Raw genomic sequence first — 22,116 nt, forward strand, 5'->3', positions numbered from 1 at the left:
GGTTACCAAGGTGAAGAGTCCTGCCCCATCTAAAATATGATTGGTTGCCTGACAGGGAGTGACAGTACCACGGCACCAGCACCTTTCTGAAATGTTCAGAGATGTTTTAAGTAGAGGCGCTTGGATTGGCTGCACAAAAAAGTCAGAGAGCTCCGCAAAGGATGCTGGGTACAGCACCTTTACGTTCTCTCCTCATTGGGAACAACTGAATAGAGACGTTGCCACTCAGAAAAAAACACTGTATGGACACTCAGCCTGACTTGATCTTACCCCTGCTCTACTTCTGGCCCCTTGAATCAGAGAGAGGATCCCATGAGCTCCAGACACATAGTTTAATGTCTCTGAGTGACAGTCATTGAGCTCTTGCAGAAATTCCTGAAGTCTGGGTATTTCTGTGAAAAAAAATAATCAGATTACATCTTACATACTTAAACTACATAATTAAAGTCAAATGTCAAAATTCAATTAGTTATTTTCGTTTTAGTTAAAGTGGTGAAAGTAAACTAAAACAAAACATGTGTTGGAGCTGTTATACATTTTCTGTTATCCACAGAGTGCTCATATACAGTATGAGACGTCACCTACCAGTTTCCTCTGGCGTCAGACGTTTTTGCTTCAGAAACTCTTTGGAGCTCACTGTGAAGACTTTGAAACTTTCATAACTGAAATGTTTCTGAAAAAAAGGGTTTGATTTCACATCAGGCTTGCAGTTGTAGAAAATTGTTGTGTTTCATTATCTGTCAGTCTATTAAACTCACCTTAAACTCCTTGAGTTTTCTGAACTCTTTGTTCACTTCTTCCTTGGCTTGTATGTTGTTTTGAAATATGAGAGCACGAACAGCATCTCTTGAACTGAAAGAAAATATTTTTATGAAGTGGCACCTCATACAGTATTTGGAGAAATTTAACCTGAAATTCCAGCTTGCACAGTGGTCTTCACTCATCTCAGGATAAAACACTTTTTTACCAACAACTCTACCTTTCACTGAAAAGGTAACAAAGTCTGTGATTTTCTACAAAATGTTTTGGTAATAATTTTAGGGAAAAAGACTAAGTTTAGAGACTGCTATTTTAGTTTACTTAATTGTGTTGAGTTTACAAGTAGCTGATTTCTTAAGGAATTTCCTCGAAAGAACTCATTCTAAGCCAAGTTAACTACTCATCCAACAGCGTTGCCAACACATATGCAAAAAAATAGATCAAAACATGCGGAAAATTTGGTAATTGTGTGCTATGACTTTTCCCAGAGATTTGCCCAGCTTTTTTTTTTTTTTTTTAATGAAATTCGCAAAAAATTGTGGAATTTCCCATTCAAAGTGATTGGAGATCGTCAGTAAATCAACTTAAAATCACTCCTCTTTGAAGCCACAGCAAATTGCCATACTTGTATGTCGAAAAATGATTCAAAGTTTAAAAGGCTCATGAGACTCTGGACTTTATTGGACCAAATTAGCATTTTGAAATCTGGTATAGTTTTTAAGAAATTGCAGTTTACATTTCATGTTGTTTTTCAGACATTTCAGATTTTTATAATGGGTGTCTATGGGACAGAGCTAGAGTGGTGACATCATCGCTAGAGTGTGGAGGAGTTGGAAAATTTTCTTGAAATTTTTTCAAATCAAAATGTAGGGAAATTTGTTATGGTCACAGAAATGTGACAATGGAATCACAAACACTTACACATTTGGCTCACTAAGCTTCCAAGTAAAGAGAGAGCCTTTTTTTCTCATTCACTCTCATTCACTTCACTATGTAAACTGAGAAGAGAAATTTCTTGAAAAGAGCTGGGGGTGCCAATTTTCTAACCTGCGACCATGATCACATTTTTGACACTGCAAACATAAAGAAGACATCTACAAGTTTGGGAGAATCTCCTCTCTCTGTTTGTATCCATACGTTAATGATTGGACTCACGGTTTTGGGGGGAAAAGGAAGTGTTTGAGAAGTTTCAACTCCATTAAAACACCAAACAAATATCTAGTGTTTTCATATTCAGCTGACCTACCATGCACGGACTAAAAGACTGTCTAGGTTACACAATGAATTCAATTGACTAATTAACTGGAAGTGATTCAGTTGAACAGTGTCTCAATTTCCCTATATTCGCACCAAATGGTATATTACATAGTTTCTATAAATTCCCAATAATTTATAGTTAGATATCAGTTCCTTCCTTGGAAATTTTAGGAAGCTTCAGGGCTTGAAAAATATAGTGTTATGTTGGTTTCTTAGACTGCAAAGACAAAGAAATGGAGAAACTAATTTCTTATTTGAGAACACTAAGCTACATTTTCTGCAAATGTAAAAAACACACGAAAATACAAAAACAGCACAATAGAGTATCCTGCAATGATGATTTTTGTTACCAAAACCTGGAAGTCAGCTGTGCTCAGTAAGTGTGTTTACATGCACACGACCGCTCTGGTTAAAATCTTTTTTTCATGTAAACATAATATGATCATAGGGAATGTTATGAGGGTGCAGTTTTGCAATTTTGCTTGTTTTGGAGGCAGTTTCCAGACCACAGAGGGATGCAAAACAACTACATAGAGACACAAAACAACCACAAAATACAAATTGTCCTTGACTACAAGGAGATGCATCACAACAACAACAAAAAGCCCAAACCTATATATAGCTTTTTACTTTTGGCACCTTAAATCACTTACCGATCATCCGTATCTCCAATATCATCAGACATGGTGCAGATGAAGTGGATGCGCTGACATTCGCCACCATTTCCGATGAGGCTACTGGCACTTTTCAGGATGTCCCAGGCTTCACGCTCTGCTGCTGCTCGTTTCATTTCAGTCACAATCCACACAGTAGAGCAACTTCCAACAACCTGAAGGGACGTAATAATAAGTCAATAATGAATAATCAATTATCTGTGCTTTGTAAAAAGCACCGTTAAGTTTCCAGATAACAGAGTAAGACACAATAAACAGCACTACATGTGAATAAATTACCCCTTTCCACATCTTGTCTCTGCTCTTGTTGCGGTCCCCATTTCCAGGAAGATCCACAAGTGTGACATGCTGGAGAAGATCATTGTTAGGCACCCTCACAGTCACACACTTCACCAGGGGCCAATACCACCTCTTCACTTCTTTTCCTTCTCCATCGTTTGATTCACTCCTTGTGTATTTGACTAATTTTGCAGATAGCTCTTTAGCCTGCAATCAACAGTACAATCAGATTAAGGCAACGTAAGGTGATTTCATTTGTATGCACAAACTCAAACTTCAAGGTGCTTTACAAATTATATAGAAGAATTACAAGAGGATAAGATAAAAAAGGAGAGCAATTGAGAAACACTATCATTGAAAGGAACAAGGAAAAAAAGATTAAATTAGTTACATTAATAGTAATAAACATAAATTTTTTTAATTGTTCTGTATGCGAGTTTGACCAGTATTGATCATTTCTTCAATGCTAATTGTTGCTCTGTCTAAGAAACCTTCCCCAACTTTCTCAATTGCAGAACCTTTAAATTTTAACAGCCAGATTTTGATAGAGCCCAGAGATCCAAACAGGTGTATGGTCAAAAAAAGAGAGAGCTTGTCGAAGCGAAATTCTGAATATTAAAAATACACTAACTTTAGTTTAGTTTTAGTTTAGTGTTTATTTGACAGGGACATTGCACAATCAGCAAAATTGCACCAGATTTAGCTATCAGCTAATTCACATCTGTAGTCCCTGGGCAGACAGACAAAAAACAAAATAAAAACATGACAATACATATGACAGAGTAAAACATGACAATATATATGACAGAGTAAAACATGACAATACAAGACAGAATATAAAACATGACAATACATATGACAGAGTAAAACATGACAATATATATGACAGAGTAAAACATGACAATATATATGACAGAGTAAAACATGACAATACATATGACAGAGTAAAACATGACAATATATATGACAGAGTAAAACATGACAATACATATGACAGAGTAAAACATGACAATATATATGACAGAGTAAAACATGACAATACATATGACAGAGTAAAACATGACAATATATATGACAGAGTAAAACATGACAATACATATGACAGAGTAAAACATGACAATACAAGACAGAATATAAAACATGACAATACACTTGACAGAATAAAAACATGACAATACTTCTAACACAGCACAACAACAACAACAACAGATAAACAGGAGTTGAGACAAAATGACAGCACAACTATGGATGCATATGACACAAAACAAAAAGTATAAGAAGAACCAGATTTGGAAGAATATTATATATTCCAAAACAGAACAAATCCATTGAGCCACAGTGTTTCCCCTATATGCAACTAGCAGCGGCGCACCGTCACTGCTGAAATATGACCGCTAATGATGACTTTTTTAACGCGCAGCATGGCACTGTGCACACAGTAAATGTAGCGGAGCCTGTGTTGTGTTCATGTAAATAACAACACAGCACATGTCGAGCAAAATTTTGGGATTTTTCAGCATTGCATTTTGTTTGTGTTAGTGGAATTATTATTTTTCCAAACTTTTTCTTTTTCTTCATGAAGGGGTTCTTAATTGATTTATATCATGATTTAATGAATCACATTAATAATTAACCCTTCAGATGCCATTTTTGATCATATACCACTAACTATTGAAAAATACACTATAGTCAAGTTAATATTCAAAAAAACCAAAAGACTTTGTTTAATATCATTATCACCGGCTTACCCATCATGATAATATTTGAGAAGATTGATTTTGGTGTATTATTACTTTTTGCATAATGTGAGATTGAACAAAAAGTTACGTTGGCCTTGTTAATTACAAGATTTGTACCATAGATTTACATTATAACCACATTTTTGACCTCCCATGTAAAACAAAGTGAAAAAAGATTTTCCCGGTAATTTCCCATTTCTCTGCAGCAAACTACTTGAAGTTTTGTAAAATTATTATAATTATAATAATAATTACAAAATTGCCCCATTCTATCACCTCTGACACCACTCACCAAATTGCAAAAGTAATAGCATTTATTACATCCATCAAAACTAATATCAAACAACAGAACAAATAATTGAATTGAAAAGGAAAAGTGGTGTGTGTGTGTGTGTGTGTGTGTGTGTGTTTAGAACAGAACAAATAATTGAATTGAAAAGGGAAAGCGGTGTGTGTGTGTGTGTGTGTGTGTGTGTGTGTTTAGGACAGAACAAATAATTGAATTGAAAAGGGAAAGTGGTGTGTGTGTGTGTGTGCGCGCGCGCATACATGTGCATGTGTGTGCGTGTACAAGAGCAAAGAAATGGAGGGGGTACAGATTTGCAACCCAATTACATACAAACACACACACACACACACACACGCACACACGCACACACACACAATCTTATTTTGTCATGAACATGCAGGTAGCAGTCCTTACCATCCATATCAGAACAAATGTGCCTTTTTTGGGGGCGTCACTGTTTGTGACAGAGGCATGGCTGTTCCTCAGTGGGAAATATGAAATACAAAAAATCAGCTAAATATGAGTAAAAACATAAAATTTGAGGCCTAACCTTCAAAATGAATGCAAAACCTGATGAAAATCCTGATTTTTATCCTGCCATGGCCAAGGAATAAAAAATACTGGTTTTATGGCTTTTTATGAGTTTCCAAAATTGCATATTTTCCCATAAGAATTTCAGTGTCTATGAGTAGATTACACACTGACACACACCTGGAAAATATTTTTCCATTTCAACCATTCTGACTGACAGAGCTTATCACTAACTCCACATCAAAACCATTTTAGTTGTCAAGAAGATGTTTTTTGACCTCGTCTGCAGCCATGCAAGTTTCTTATATGACACCAGAGGTCAGTATTTGGCTGGGCAGGGTGGGGTGATGCGAAAATGGGGCAATTTTGTGATTGACTTTATTTTTACAAAACTTCAAGTAGTTTGCTGCAGAGAAATGGGGAATTACAGGGAATCTTTTTTTCACTTTGTTTTACATGGGAGGTCAAAAAATGTGGTTATAATGGAAGTCTATGCTACAAATCTTGTAGTTAACAAGGCCAGGGCAACAGAAAAAGCACACGGTCGACAAGGTCGACATACAGTGGATATGGATGAAACTCAAAAATATCAAAATTCATCCAAAAACACACTTCCTGACCAACCTTTCCCTTATGGCAAGGTCACAATCACAGCCAAAGTGATTTCAAATGCACTTCAAAATACAAGCCATTGCTTTAACAAGGCACTTTTTTACATACTCTTCTTACTTTTACATTTGTTGAATTACTGTACCTCCAAACTAAACCTTTTCTCACACACTCACACACACACACACACACACACACACACACATATTTATTTTGTCTTACTCACTGATTCAGCTGTCAGAAGCTTTCTCTTGGATAGAAGAAATTCAGGAATTTCTTTGAAATACTTGTTTTCCATGAGGTTTTCAGGGGTTTTGTCTCTCCATTCTTCTCCATACAGCGCTAAAAGCTTGTCAACAGTGTCCTGATCCTCGTCATCTTCTTGATCACCTTCCTGTTCATCTTCCTGTTCATCTTCCTGATCAGCATTATCCCCAAGGAAATTTAACGAGGACCACAACTCATCTTTCCACTCCTAAAAATGAATTAATTTATGTCATTTTAATTAAATATCATGTGATGTAATCAGCAACTATATTTTTGCAGCTACATCATAACTTTTCAGTTTGCTTCAAGTGAACATAAACACAGTATATTCAACTAATTTTACCTCTTTTGTAATGAACTCAATTTCTGCCTCATATCTTTGGTGTAGCATGTTAGCCTCCACTTTAATCATGACTGTGGTACATGCTTTGACCCTCCCAATAGGCAAGAGATTCTTCTCTCCAATGACGGCATTTATCAGAGAGCTCTTTCCAGCCCCGGTTTTACCAAAGACACCGACCAGTTCCCTCTTTTCGATCTCCAAGTCGTTAATTTTCTTCCTGTTGTACAAGAGGTTGAACAGGAGTTCATTGATTAATTTGGAAAACAAACAAACACTGAAAGAATGTGTCAACATAGAAAAATGTCTACAGTATAACCAGCCTACTCAAACAGCTGTAATCAATATTTTCATATTAACTGGTTCGAATGACGACTTGTATGTGAGAAGGGTCACCAAGAGATGACACCACACAGAATCATCACCAGACTTTAAGTTTCCCCTCTGCTTTACAGGGCTTTATATCGTCTTTCGCTCATTGGTTTCAGTTTTTCATCCTAAAACTTTGGCCAAACCTCATCGGACTCACTTTCAAACATAGCAAGCAGCTAATTTCAGCCAAAACACTCCAATAAATCACTGTGGTACCTGCAGACACACCAAAATAACAACTAGCTTATGAACATGAGGTATTAAGCAGCTAAAGAGCCAGATGATACGCTTTTTAGGCTTAAAATAAGTCAGTATGTCTGTCCAACTTGCTTAAGACTAATGTAAGAACAAAATACAGACTGGCTCAACACAACAGAGTGAGACCAGTTTCATATAATAAAGAATATGGAATATGAAAAACTGAATACTTACTTGAGGAACTGTTCAAGCTTGTTGTCTTGGTCTGGTAGTTTTTTTTGGACATATCTCATGATGTTTTTCACTTCAGACAGTATAATGCCTTCTGTCAGTGTAAAAGCAAAGAACCATTCAACAGGAACCAGTGTATAAGGTAAGCAGAAATGCATAATCAGGTGTTTTGTTATATAAAAGAGGAGAAAAGGAATATTACACCATGAGTAACGATCCCTCGGAGTGTATTGTCTGGGTTAAAACATTATCCAATTAAAGCCTCGTTTCTTATTTACTCAGCACCAGTGCCTGGTTGCATTTAATGCTTTAAGTTTTTAATTTAAAGTCAAGGTAAAGAAAAATCAATAATTTCTTTCTTAACACATTATACATTTTAGAAAATACTTGTTGAAAATGGGGAAAGACGGAGAACTGTGTAGTACTGCATTGTGGAGTTAGACTGGTAAATATTTTTTCACCATTTCTGTGTTCAGGATTTTTGGGTGGGCCTAAAATAATGGCTTGATGACACAATGGAGCCATCGTCATCAACATATAAAAACTACATCACCAGCTACTAACATTAGGGCTTGCAGTAGTATTTACTGAGGCCAAGATATTAACAGACATTTTCTATCCACCTTATTTTCAAACACGGAAGTAAATAGTGATCAACTTCCGTTTTTTTGTGCGTGACTTCCGGTCAGCCGCTTTCCCTCATGCTTTCTCTTACCGGAGCTAACGGTGCAAGCTATTTTTTTTTTCAATTTTCAGTTGTTTATGTTAGTCAATCAGTTAGTTAGTTAGTTAGTCTGTGTATTTTGTATAGATAACTGTGCCCACGTTTCTGTTATAACAGAAATTTATTCCCTCTAAACGCGAATAAATCGCACGTCAATCATAAACTATGAACCAAAAAAGCACAGTCTATCCCGAGTGAGACAAACTGCTTGATCCCCGTCTCCAGTGTACCAGCAGAGAACCTGCAGAACCGAATCAGCGAAAAAACACACCGGGCTAAGCCTCTCTACCTGAGCAGCTGAAGCTGCGGCTCGCACCCTCGACACACAGACGGTGCTTCTGCATGCCAGCCAAACGTGTGCGCAACTGTGAGAAATAAATATGTGGGGTGTACGCTGCTTTTCTATCTTTTTTACCCTTTTCTTTCTTTCTTTCTCAGCGACATACACTCCTAATACAGGACGGGTTGTTTTAATTGACTGAGTTGATCATTAAGCCATAGTGTATGCGCGGATCGGCTCTGATAGCACCCGAATCAGCATGTACGCATCAACCACCCAGCCGTTACAACATGATTGAGCTAGCAAAGCAGTTTTGTGTTGCTGTGTGTGGTATTTATTCAGTTTTGGGAAATCACGATGTCTAGAAAGCATCAGTGGCTGCAGCTGACAGGGACAGCTAACGTCAACACTAGCAGCAAAGCTAACATCAGGATCGTCATCTGTTAAAAGCCTCCCGTTGTCGGATACGACATGAAACCAAATTAGCTCAATCATGTAACTAAGACATCCACTGGAGAAAATATTTTTTTCACAGGCCACTTTGTGAGTTTAGTGAGTTATTACAGACACAGCTAACGGCTAACAGCTAACGGTTAGCCCAGCTAATCTACGATAACCATGTTATTAATTACACACAGAGAAAATACTAATGTTTGTTCAGTCATTGTGTTTATAGATTTTACAAACATCAGATTAGTCTAAACGGTGATATAGTGACGTGGAAAATGTGATATATACATATATATAGCTAAACTCAGCAAGGTAAACAACAAGGCGATTCCCATTTACACAGTGGTAAGAGTGCTGGACCGGAAGTGTCGCACAAAAGAACGGAAGCTGGCTGCATTCTGTTTTGCCTCCGTGTTTCCGTGAAAAATAAGGTGGATAGAAGCACATAAAGGTACATACAAAGTATAACCCTATGGTAGGCTGCCATTGTTTAGAAAGTATTAGAAATACCTGAGTATGACCCCGGTCTAGGTTCACATCGTTGTTTTCTGCTTGGTGATTGCCAATTGCTGGACTCGCCCTGAAGATCCAACTTTCTCTTCACTTATTGGATTGAAGAAAAAAAAAAAGTTTGTTGCATGTGTGTCTCACAAAATTGAAACATGATCTCAATATACTGAACAAAAATTTAAAGATAACACTTTTGTTGTTTTTCCAATTTTTCACAAGTTTGAGTTAAAGATCAAAGACCTTTTACATTTTAAAGTGGCCCCTTTAAAATGTGCAGTTTGATCACACATCATAATGCCACAGATCTGCCAAGTTTTGAGGGTTTGTGCTGTTGGCATGCTGACTGCACAAATGTCGACCAGAGATGTTGCCTTGAAACTTAATGTTCATTTCAGTATCATAAGATGTCTCCAGTGTAATTTCCCTAAATTTGGAAGTACATCTAACCAACCAAACAACCGCACAAGTCAGTTATGATGACATACTGCTGTCAGGACAAGATTTCTGCAGGATAAGACTTTGGATGTAGAGGTCCTAGGCTGATGTGGTTACATGTGGTCTGCATTGTGAGGCTGGTTGGATGTACTGCCAAATTAAGGGAAGCAAAATTGTAGACAGCTTATGGTAGTTAAATGAATATTCAGTTGATGAGCAACAGCTCTGGTGGACATTCTTGCAGTCAGCATGCCGATTGCACGCTCTCTCAAAGCTTGTGACATGTGGTTTTGTGTTGTGTCATGAAACTGCACATTTTAGAGTAGCCTCTATTGTGTCCATCCTGAGGCACACCTGTGTAGTAATGATGGTGTTAAATCAGAATCTTGATATGCCACACCTGTCAGGTGGATGGATTATCTTGGAAAAAGAGAAGTGCTCACTAACAAGGAATTTGATTGATTTGCAACCAGAATTTGAGAGAAATGTATCTATTGAGTTCATAAAAAGTCTTAGATCATTAACTTTAACCTATGAAAAATGGGAGAAAAAGTGTTGCGTTTAAATTTTTGTTTAGTAGAGTTGCTTAGTCAAAGCAAGATATTCAAATTTAAAAAAAAAAATTTAAAAATATTAAACACGTGAACATATCTCACCTTGATCACTTGAAGCACTGGTGGATGGATGAACCTGAGGTTGAACATGTAAATGTGTCTTTAAAACAGTGTTTGATCAAGAAAATATATTTCCATAGCATTTGTCCTCCAACAGGGCTCTACAGGCTTAAACACAATTTACAATTCACACACTGAAATTTTCATTTATGTTCTTATTCAGTCTGGGATGAGCCAGAAAAGAGCTAACAGGTGATCAAGTTCAGTGTCCTTTCCCCCCCAGTCAACATTGTGATTCAATGACACGATTCCCCAGTCAGAGTCTCAGTCTTTGTCTCAGGACTCTTCAGTGCCTAAAATGCAGTTGTGATTTTTCCTAGGTGGGGCTATGGCACTGTAGGTAACACTGTATATTTTGGCCGTTTTTGTCTTCTTAAAGATTTGTATTTTGAAAGTATTTCTCCTGTCATAGAAACTGAGACTGAAGCTTGTGTTTTGGATGTTATTATCATACTGTTGGTGATGTGTCCTTGTTTTTAATTCCAGTACTCAGATTTGACACCTGCCCACCCACCTGCTCTTATCCAACAACTCTCTGAAGCTCAGTCCGCCACATGGCACGACACAGCTGGGAGGTCATTTTTAGGTTCATGAAATGTACCCAAATTCACAAATATGTAGGATATTACCACAGACCTAACTGTATTCTTATTCTTATTGTATTCTATTCTGACTTTGCTATGAGCTGGTCTGACTAGCTAGAACTGGGCTTGCACATCTCTGGTGGTTTACTAGCCAGCCTTGTTAAGTAGCCTTCTAGCTAGCAATGTTGCCAGGTTGGTTCAAACAGTCAATATTAGCCTATAAAGAAAATGAACATTGAAAATAATATGTCTGCACTATGACGAACCAGGCCAAACTTTTGTGAACCCACCAAATTAATTTATTCCATCCTAAAGCTGCCCAGTTGGGTGGAAAATCACCCGATCTGGCAACATTTATTGGAAAAATTGTCTGCCCCAGATGAAGCTGTTTTTGGCGTGTCAATGATACGACCACCAGGAAATCCTAACATATTACACATATTGCCATCAGGCAGAGAAACGTATGCCCCTTCACACAGAGACAAAGAGTATAGGCAGCGCTTTTTGATTGGTCATCGCATGAAATAAGTTTTTTTTTATTTATTTTGATCATCTTTTCCCCTCAGTTTATTGAATACAAATGTTCAAACAAACATCTGAAGAACATGATATTAGTTCATTACAATACAACTGAGAACATGGCTGCCATGTCAAATAGTTGGGCAACAGTTCCTTAGATGATACTTAACTGTGTGAAACTGTTTTGAACTTACTTGAGCAGGAGAATCAACTGTTTCTGCGTTTGTTGTGTTTTGTTCCCCCTAGTAACAAAAGAAAATAATTGCAAATCATCCATCCATTTTCTAACTGCTTATCCTCTTTAGGGTCGCGGGGGGGGAGGTGAGGCAATAGTGCTAACCACTGCACAACTGTGCCGCCCAGTTGCAAATTAATAACAGTTAAAGATGCTGTATGTCACTCTGGAGGAAGATAGTGGATTGCTGTGTCTGGGGGGCATTCCATTTAGCTTAATATATGCTAAAAACTGTGCTAAAAAGGCATTGTATACTCTGTGGAGTATGCAAAAATGAAAACAGGCATGTCACATTACAATCAAGACACCTCGAGATTACGATTGAACTGAGTACAGGATTTAATCCAAGCTATTCCTACTATGCAATTACCCGAGTAACCAACGACGTGACAGGTGCTGAAGCTTGAAGTTCTGTGTCCCTCAAAAGAAAAGAGGGACACTGACATTCCAATGTCTGTGGTGCTTAGAAGTGAATTAATTAACGGAAAAATAAAACAGTACATTCCACCACAAGAGGTGCCGAGTACTCTGCCTAGGTGCCTAGGTGGGGACGAGGTAGGTGCATTAGAGGTAGATGAATCTGAATCTGACTCAGAACAAAATGTATTGTGTGGTTGGACACGAGATTATCATAGCAGTGTGTCAGCTGTGGGTTAAAAGTGTTTATGGAAGTTAGTGAATGGGTTACTCAACTCAATGAAATGGTGGTTGAACCAAATAGGACTTATGCTTTAGAATTAATAAGCACCAATAATAAGGGAAAGCAGGGCAGGAAAATTCTTCCATGGAATATTTCCCCAAGGGACATAGATACTGAAAATTTCATCCCCAGGAGCTTTTCCCAGGGGACCCACAGCTAAACATCACTGACGAGGATATTATGGATGGAGATGTGGCCGACACAAACCTAACCATTTCCAGTTTCACTTAACAAATGGAAGCAAATATGACACTAAATCCAGCAAAGTTCAACGTTTCAACATATGTTCCCATTTTTTATAAAGTCACCGCAACTGTTACGGAAAATACTACGGTTAATACATTAGCCAGTACGGAAAAAAAAACAAAACAAATGGAGTAATACCAGGATCTGCTAATATGTCAAAAACCACTACGCAGTCACCGGTAACTCCAGTATCATGAGTATCATGAAAAATGGTACAACGGCATAAATGTAGGGAAGGTGAATTCATTCCATGGCCTGAAATACTGTCCATATTTGGTATACAATGCAGACTGTTTTACGGTTCTAGGTTCATTGACAGCTACTTAGACACATGCACAGATTGTAACTTCAAAGAAGTGTGCGCTGAACTTCTGCTGGCTACATCTCAAAGCGAGCCATCCGCAAATTATAAAGTAGATGAATTAGCTGAATATGAGTGTTTTGCAAGCGGAGGATTCGCTCCTGAACAAGGTGGAATTCTCATGGGTTACAAAACAGTCAGCTGCAAGGTAACGACGGTATTATCTTGGTTTCCAGAAGCAACCATAACCATAGAGTTCGTAAAACAAAACCAGTGTGGTTTGAAAATCCAGAGCCTTTAGATCAAACTTGTTAAAACATAACAATGACTAGACCCATCATTTATTTGCTGAGTGAATAAACGTTTGCTGTTGCAGACAGTTATTGGATGTGTGGAGATAATATCTTGCGAAATGTGTTGCCACTTTGATGAATTTGGCTTTCCGCGCTAGTGCGATTGAAGCAACTGGTGTTGATGTTTTATGATAGAGTAAATGATACACTTAAAGTCTGCCAACGGGGATTCCAGATGTGTTCAAAGCACAAGACGAGGTCCGAGCTGGACTAGAATCTATACTTCCTTGGATTACCATTAATAAAAATGTTCATTGGATAAACTATATTTACTACAATCAGCAGAGATATACCAATGCTACACCTGAAATTCTTAAAGCATTTGGAAGTCAATTACATGCAACAACAACGGTGACTCTACAAAAGAGACAGGTATTGGGATGGCTAACAGCAGACAGAGGAGGAGTTTGTCACATGTTTGGGAAATACTGCTGCACCTTCATTCCTAACAATACTGCACCTGAGGGTACGTATATTTTCTGTGGCTATGGAAAAGCTCACAAAATTGAGGGTGGAACTGATGGTGGTGCTGTTAAGGGGGACTTGGGATTGGTTAGACCAAATTGTAGGGAAACAGGGAGCCGTTTTGACTAAAGCAGGAATCAGTGCATTGATAGTTGTAATACCAGTTTCCTTTTTGGCATGTTGCATCATCCCCATGCTGAGGGGGCAGTGCCAAAAGCTCTGGACAAACAGATGACTCTTGTGACTGGTCTCCAACAGACTCACATGTTGAACATGACGATACTCCGACAAATAGCACAAATCTACCTCAATCAGAAGAAGGATACAGAGAATGGGGAGAGATATCCAGCTTGGTCCCCCATCCCTGCCTACTTGGATGATTCTGATTATCCTCTGGACGCAGGAGAAGTAGATGATTAAGAGCTGTGAAATGAACTCTGAGAAATAATAAAAGAACTTCTAATGTTGCAGCACATTGCAGGTGTGGATTCAATGAAAGGACTATGCGGGATGACTCCAAGGACTCAAGAACTTGACAGATGGCACACACCTTGTCACATCACAGTATTGCATTACATGTGTTCTATCATATGATTTGTCATCTTACTATTCATTTTAGTTAATTCACATTTGTATCCCTGATTAATTATATGAAATCTGACAGCAGCAGCAATCTGGCCATTTGACATCATTTATGTATGTTCTACCTAATTGGTAGAAAAGGGGGGATATGTGGTGGCGAAAAGTCAATACTTGACCTTTAAGGTCAAGTTTGAGGCAAAACAAAAAAAATTGGGCAACCTTGAACAGTCTCACTCTGGGGAGAGGTCTTAGAACAGAGTTACCTGTCAAACAACAGGATGTTAAAACACGTGGTGGGACAATATGAGAGAGCTCTAGAAACAACAGGAAATCACATCTACCTACACATACACACACAAAAAGTTAGGTGTGATGCTTATCTGAGGAAAGGTATAAGAATGTTTGGTAAACTGCTTTCGAGGGTCTGTGTCATTGTACGGTGTGTGAAGTTGTAAGCTGTGTCTACAATAAAATACCCAGGTCATCAAATACAGACGCTTTAGGCTGGTAGTTGGACTAAACAACGAAACCCAAAGCACCAGTATTTGACGACCTGAGAATGAGACTCAACGATGAACTCTTTCTCCAGAGAAACATACAGCACCTTTAGGAAATGTTACATTCTCTTTAATGCTATTGTTATCAATGAGATTGTATGAGATTGTGTATTATTTTTTTGTTAATTGTCTTTACAGTGCAGAACATTACCTTTAACAACTTTAGTTTCTTCTTGAATTTTGCCCTGGGTCCTACTTTTGGGATCAAGGCAGCGATTTCTTCATGGCCAAGACAGTAAAGACTTTCAGTGTCAATGCCTTCATCTGAAATCAAAAAATATTTAGTTGAATCATAGTCATGCAAAACTTAAACTAATTTCAAGTCTCTTAAGGAGGGAAATAGGTGTGAGCATTACAGGCACACAGTGCTGATAGCCTGGTTGTTTGAGCTGAATGCATATTGATTGTATTTTAAGTTAGTGAAGATTCTCAGTCACCCAGGTCATGATAATCTAAAGTGCTATATCATAAGCAACTGGACTTTCTTGAGTTTCTTGAAGAGTTTCACCCAACAGAGTTGACTCTGCAAGGGTTCACACCCACACAGAGTTTAAGCCTGCCACTCTGCAACAGTGCGTTTGAACTGAAGAAACCTCTTTGATGAGAGGTGAAACGTCTTCATGAAACTCATCAAGTCCAGTTGCCTATTGCTGGGTACACATTACAGGATAATTGGGCCGAATTTTGTCCCGATCTCCCCCTTCCGATCAAAGCCAGCAAAGGCCCGATTGTCTGATGTTTTCAAATGACATCGTGTCTGATTTTCCTGTGGTGTGGGGTGTGTTCAGAGTGATTTTGTCTAGTCCGATCCGATTGGAAGACCTTGGAAGGAGAGATCGTAAATAATGAACATGTTTAATATTTGTGACCAGAAATCCTGTAGCGAGTGGGGTGTTCAGAGAAGAGCCGAGCATGTACAGTGTGTAATGTCGTGTACCGGACCAACAGCCAATCAAGACCCGAGCTGAGTCAGCTGACTGACGGAAAAGGAAGCGAAAACAAACATGAGATATGAAGAGCAAAGTCTCTTGGACCTCCGAAATGGAGCACCAACTTGTTGACTTGTGGCAACAGCATGAATGCTTATATAACGTTTCATCCAAAACGTACGACAACAGAACGGACAAAGAGAAGAGTTGGACTGAAATTGCTACTGCAGTGGATGTACCCGGTAATCGCTAACAGCTAACGTCTGCCATGTTTGTTTACACTGAAGTCACGTTTTACCACACGAGATTTGGAATATTGAGCGTCAAGAACCTGATACTCTGCTGAAGAATGGGTTAGTGTGTGGTGTGCTCCGTAGTTCATCCCGTTGCACACCACACACTATAAGATCAGAAGAGAGAGATCTTGTGCGATCTGTCTTTTGTTATCATCATGTGTGCGGTCTCTAAATCTGTGAGGGTTTGAAAAATCCTGTAATGTGTGCCAGCCTTAAGATATAGCGCTTAAGATTGTATTTTATGTCACCCTTTAGTCTTTGTTTCAGTGCTGCTTGTGCTGAGATCTTCATCTCAATAACTCAAAACATGCTACAGAGCAGCAGTTTTTCTCAGACAGGCTCCACCCTCTACTGGACTCTATGGATAATACTACTCCTCCAATCCCGTGCCCGCATTCAAACACTGAATCTGAATAAATGTGGCCAGCCAATCAGGATGCAGACCATGCAGAAATTGGTGTTCAGCAGCCACCTCCCTGCACAGCTTGCCGAGAGCTGCCCAGGAGTTGGTGCCAACAGTGGTAGGATCACTTCGGACATGTGATGCACAGCTGTGATTAGAGTGAGCCAGAGCTCGAGATTGATGACTGAGGCTCTCACCCCCACCGCCTACATCTCTGTGCTGGTGATGACCATTGTGGCAGGAAGTATTGGGCTCTTGCTGCCCTCTCCACTTTCACCCAAGCTGGGGAGCCATCTATGTGTGGGATTTTATGGCCCAGCTCGCCCAGCTCAGGCAGCTTTCATCTCACACCCTCTTCCAGACATCTGGCGGTGTGTTGAGACGTCCTGACAACAGCCATTAAGAACAAGAGCCCTGTGCAGGTTCGGTGAATTTTGTCAGGGTGCAGGGTTGCATGGAAACAGCGTGCCCCCCCTCAAGGATTTCCTGACAGCCCACCTGCTACCGTCGTCAGCTGGGTTTTCAGAGAATAGGAAACCTCTGCCACCACTGCTGCATGACAAAGAGGCTGCCTAGGTTATAAACAAGTAGCCAGGCTACAGTGACTAACCTTTAGCTGGTCAAGATCAGTGAAGCTGGGTTGATGTTATGTCACAACAGGGCGTTCATTCAGTGGACCCTCTGTACCCAAAGAGTTCAGTGAGTGCGGAGCACGTGTGAGAGAGAACAAAGGTTACGATATTGTAACCTTAATATTAGCACAGGCAGAGCCCTCTACCTTGGGGCCATGGCTCGCCAAAGAGGGTGTAGCTTGGGATTGGAGGAGTAGTATTTAATATAAAATGTACAAGATCTTTACAATACTGTTTTTTACTTTGTCAACACTGATCACTCCCTTTGTCTTAAAAATATGTCTGTCAATGATAAGTCAGCACTGTGCTGCAGAAACATGTTGCAGCATTTTTTATGTCTGTATTAGTAGATACCAACATTGTATAATATTTGTGCCCAACACAGAAGCATGGAAAGACATTTCAGTATTACCTTGAAATTTTTCTATCCACTCACTGAGATCCCATTCAGTTAATTTGTTCCGAACAAAATCATCCATGACCAAGAACAGCAACTGTAAGGTAAAGAGAAATAAACAAAAAATATATTTTGATCAACCATTACTGCTTGGCATTTTGGAAACAGTTACAATCACTTTAGTTCATTAAAGGAAAAGAAGGGGTCATGAGACTGATAATGGCATTCTGACAAAAGTGTCCTCAGCAAATATTTGGTGGAAAGTTACATCACAAATAACTGACCATCTGTCGTTTCTTTCTACTAGAGTCTGCTCTGCTTTTCACTTACCTGTCCACACATTTCAAACAGACATTTATTTACAGCATCATTAGCTTCTTGTAAATGTTAATATTTGAAAAGAAATCCAACCTTAACTAGAAAAGTGCACTCAGTAGAGTGCAGATCTCTGCCAGCCACCTGGGCTGATCGCTGCCACTAAAGACAATTGTTGTAATATTCCAGCAGACACAGTGCAGCGTGTTTCAGAAGCTCCCAGAAAAAGAAATATGCCCCTAGTCTCTTTTTGACAGAGCCACGGCATGTTGCACAGAGCTCAGTGAGTTCTCCTGCTAACAGGCACTGTATGTGAAATATAGATAGAGTGTAGTTATAAGGACAAATGTCTTTTTAATAACTTAAAGTCATGTGCAAGTCATAACTGGACGTTTAACGGTATTAACCTTGTCTTACTGTCTTTAGCCTACAGCACAACAAAGTAGGAAATAACAACAAAAACACAACTGAAAAAGACAACAACAACAAATATATTTAACTAGTCACTTACTGTCTTGCGGTAGAAGCACTAACACCAAGGAAGAAAGACCAAATCAAAAAACTTTGCAGGTCTAGAAAATCACTGCTGATAATCGAGCTATCATGAGCTGTATAAGCAAAGTTCATTGAGAGACTTGGAGCAGTGACAACTCTATAAATTCATATTACAGGAAACCTGCACTTCCTCTTTTGCTCTTTGTACTTGCTGTGCAGAGCTTGCAGAGCAGCTTAAATTCCACTGTTAACATTAGTAGCAGACAATGACGAAACTGAAATGGAAGCTGCATATGGCTTAACTTATTTTTTTATAGAGATACAGAGATAGGATACAAATACTGCATATGAATATTTGTGTTAAGACCTTTTTTATCACAATAAAACCCATTTGAATCTTTCGCTCAGATAAACTGACAGATCTGATGGTTTACATGCTCCTGTGCGAATAATCATTGTTTTAAAAAATCCCATTTTAGACAAACATTTAAGCTTTGTCAGTGTCTCTTTAAACAACTATTGAGAGCAGACAGTTGTGATAGAAATCAAGCCCTGATATGGATTATCTTGATAAAGCACTTTAAATTACACCAACAGGAACAATAAATGAAGCTCAGTTTAAGTTCAATCAGGAAGACTTTCATTTCTCTCCATCCCGCTCCCACTGCTTCCTCCTGTCAGCTCACTATGGGTGTTCACTCTTCTAGTTATCCAATCAAACTTTGCCACGATCTCTATCAGCCAAACAGGATGCCACTGCAAACTTTTGAATCTGTTCTCTCCTCTGCTGCTGTCAGCCGTTATTTTAGACAGAATCTTCACACCCTCCTCCACCCCACTCAGCTCCACCCATCGTATCATCCAGATTATCAGCACTTCTCCATCTTCCTCTCATCTATCTTCACCACCTCCCTATTCAACTATGGATTCATCACCCTCCTTAACTCATACCATCTCCATGGGGTCTAATGGCCAAAGACTTTCCACAGACATCCACATCAGTCTCTCCCGATTGACATGGCACTGTACTATCAGAAGCAGATTTAATAAAAAAGGATTCATAATATGTTTAGTTCAGCAGGTTTATTAGTGACTTGTAGTTTGAGACAATTAGTCAAAAAGGACAAGCCTGACCAAAGGGCAATTTTAGTACCCCACCACCTCCTACCACTCTCTTTCACTTTCATTTTGTTATTATGGAAAGAAATGACTCAAACTTTCCAGGCATCCTTGATTAAATAAAAAAACTTAGCAGGCAGAAGTATTCTTTGGAGGATGCAGGATTGGAGTATATTAACATGTTGAATATTAAATCTATAGTAAATGAATGTCAAAACAGCACACTAGGCCACTACATAGTATTTAACAGTTAAACTTAGTCTCTCAGTAATATATTTAGCTGTGAATGTAATGCATTGAGGTTAGCGTACTTACATCTGGGTGACTGAAGATGAATGAGCTGGAGGAGAACACGACAATCCCGCCTAAAATGACTGTTCAAAGCTACAATTCATCCAGCCCACAAGTCGACTTCATGCAGACTTCACTGATTTAATAAACCACAATTCTCTGCAATTTTGGTGATTATCTTTCCAACTTCACCAAACTGGTTTAGTCCGGCAGCTGCTGTCGCTTCTTCCTGGTACTGCAAACTGGCACTGAATCTTTTAGTGGTACAGCCTCCCTCCAACTCTGTTTGTAAGTTCTGATGGGAAATAGATACACGCCCTGCACACAGTCAGCACCACAGAGTTCCCCTCCCCCCCACAACACACACACACACACATGTTTATGTTTATCCCTCTGGGCGTTGATCTGTTGTTTAAACTGGATCATCTGAGAAGTTTGGATGGGAAATGTCTCTTTGGTTAAACTAACAACTCGAAGTTTTAGAGTCTTTGTTCTAAACATGACAAGGGAGGAAATGTTTAATAAGAGGACACATGCTGTAAAGGCTGGGAACCACTGGTTTAATCCTGAACATCACCTTTTATGAGTTCATCCTGTTTTAAATATACATTCTTAATCTGAAAAGCAACTAGTAATAATAATAATAATAATAATACATTTTATTTAAGGGCGCCTTTCATGGCACTCAAGGTCACCTTACAAAAGTACAGAAGTGCATAAAAACAGGGATAAAAACAAACAACAAAATACAATGGACAGTGCAAGGATCAGACGGAGTATGAGAGTTTGAACAGATGGGTTTTCAGTCTGGTTTTAAAGAGGGGTAAGGAGTCCGTGTTGCGGAGGTCAGGGGGGAGGGAGTTCCAAAACTGGGGAGCCGAGCGGCTGAATGCTCGGCCCCCCATGGTGACGAGGCGAGCAGAGGGGACAGAGAGATGGATGGAGGAAGAGGATCGGAGGGTACGGGTAGGTACAGAGATATTAATGAGATCAGAGAGGTATGGAGGGGCAAGACTGTGGATGGCTCTGTATGTATGGAGTAGGATTTTGTATTGAATGCGGTATGTGATGGGGAGCCAGTGGAGCTGCTGCAGGATGGGTGTGATGTGGTGAGTGGATGGTGTTCTTGAAATGATGCGAGCTGCTGAATTCTGTACCAGTTGAAGTTTATGGAGGGTTTTCTGGGGGAGGCCAAACAGAAGGGAACTAGTGACTGCAGCTGTCAGATAAATGTGCTGGAGGAAGATGTACAATATCCCCCTCTGAAACAAAGTGGAGTTAAAGTATAAAGTAAATAACATTAGAAGGAAGTAGTAATAAAATCTCAAAACTGTACTTAGGTGCTGGACTTGAGGAAATGTATATTTTGTACTACTTTTCACCAGTTGTAAAGGGACAGGACGGGAGGAGAAGGTTCTTGTCGTTGTTGCTGCACTCTTGTCAAGTTCCTGCCAATGTTTGACAGTAAAAGCTCCCCCACTGGGTTGCTGAAGTGCCTTTGCTATTTCATGCCAGAATTTTCCTTTTCACTCTGTTGTGGTAGTCCCTCGAGGAAACATCAAAAAGTCTGGGGTGTTGTTGCCATTTTACAATCCCACCTCACAGCAGCACCTACATCGCTCCTCTTTGGCTATGCCATGTTTACAATAGTCCACTACAGCAAAGTCAAAGTCTTTTGGTCAAAGTCATGGCTGTGATGGGAGTGGTCGCCTCATGACGTTCCAATAGAAACATACTCATGTTCCTGTTGGGACATCATGAGGCATCCCCGACACAATGTCGGTTGTCGTCTACACTATCCACTGGTTCAACTTTTAAAAATTAAAGTAACAATTTGCACACATTTTTTTAAGTAGTTCCAACTCTCATTAGTGAGCCAATCCTATGAGTCTTTATAATTTGACAAACTGAATTAGTTTAGTACAACTACTGTGATTTGCTTTGACCTCGAAAAACAAGCAGAACCAAAAGTTGGTGATATTTAAGGTGATATTTAGTGGTCAAAGAGACATTGTAATTTATTTACTTTTATTCAACCCAACTCAAAAATGGTAAATATGTTTTCAATTTGACCAACTT

The 22,116-nt window shown here is 39.2% G+C and overlaps 1 protein-coding gene across 4 annotated transcripts in view; it reads right to left on the reverse strand.

The window, feature by feature from the left end:
* Positions 1–270: 270 nt before the first annotated feature.
* The window catches only part of LOC125880106 (nuclear GTPase SLIP-GC-like), a gene marked incomplete at its 3' end in the record, with an annotated part of 101,903 nt that continues 80,057 nt past the window's right edge, over positions 271–22,116 (reverse strand). The window contains 14 exon segments of one of the 4 annotated variants that reach the window (XM_049562381.1): positions 271–392; positions 586–673; positions 759–852; positions 2,670–2,845; positions 2,970–3,176; positions 6,364–6,612; positions 6,748–6,964; positions 7,549–7,639; positions 9,510–9,602; positions 10,601–10,634; positions 11,916–11,963; positions 15,312–15,424; positions 17,833–17,914; positions 20,062–20,290. In XM_049562381.1, coding sequence (XP_049418338.1) covers positions 271–392; positions 586–673; positions 759–852; positions 2,670–2,845; positions 2,970–3,176; positions 6,364–6,612; positions 6,748–6,964; positions 7,549–7,639; positions 9,510–9,602; positions 10,601–10,634; positions 11,916–11,963; positions 15,312–15,424; positions 17,833–17,899 — 1,599 coding nt within the window. 4 annotated transcript variants of the gene reach the window in all.

Source organism: Epinephelus fuscoguttatus, linkage group LG19 (assembly GCF_011397635.1).
Source record: "Epinephelus fuscoguttatus linkage group LG19, E.fuscoguttatus.final_Chr_v1".
In the NCBI taxonomy this organism is placed as follows: domain Eukaryota; kingdom Metazoa; phylum Chordata; class Actinopteri; order Perciformes; family Serranidae; genus Epinephelus; species Epinephelus fuscoguttatus.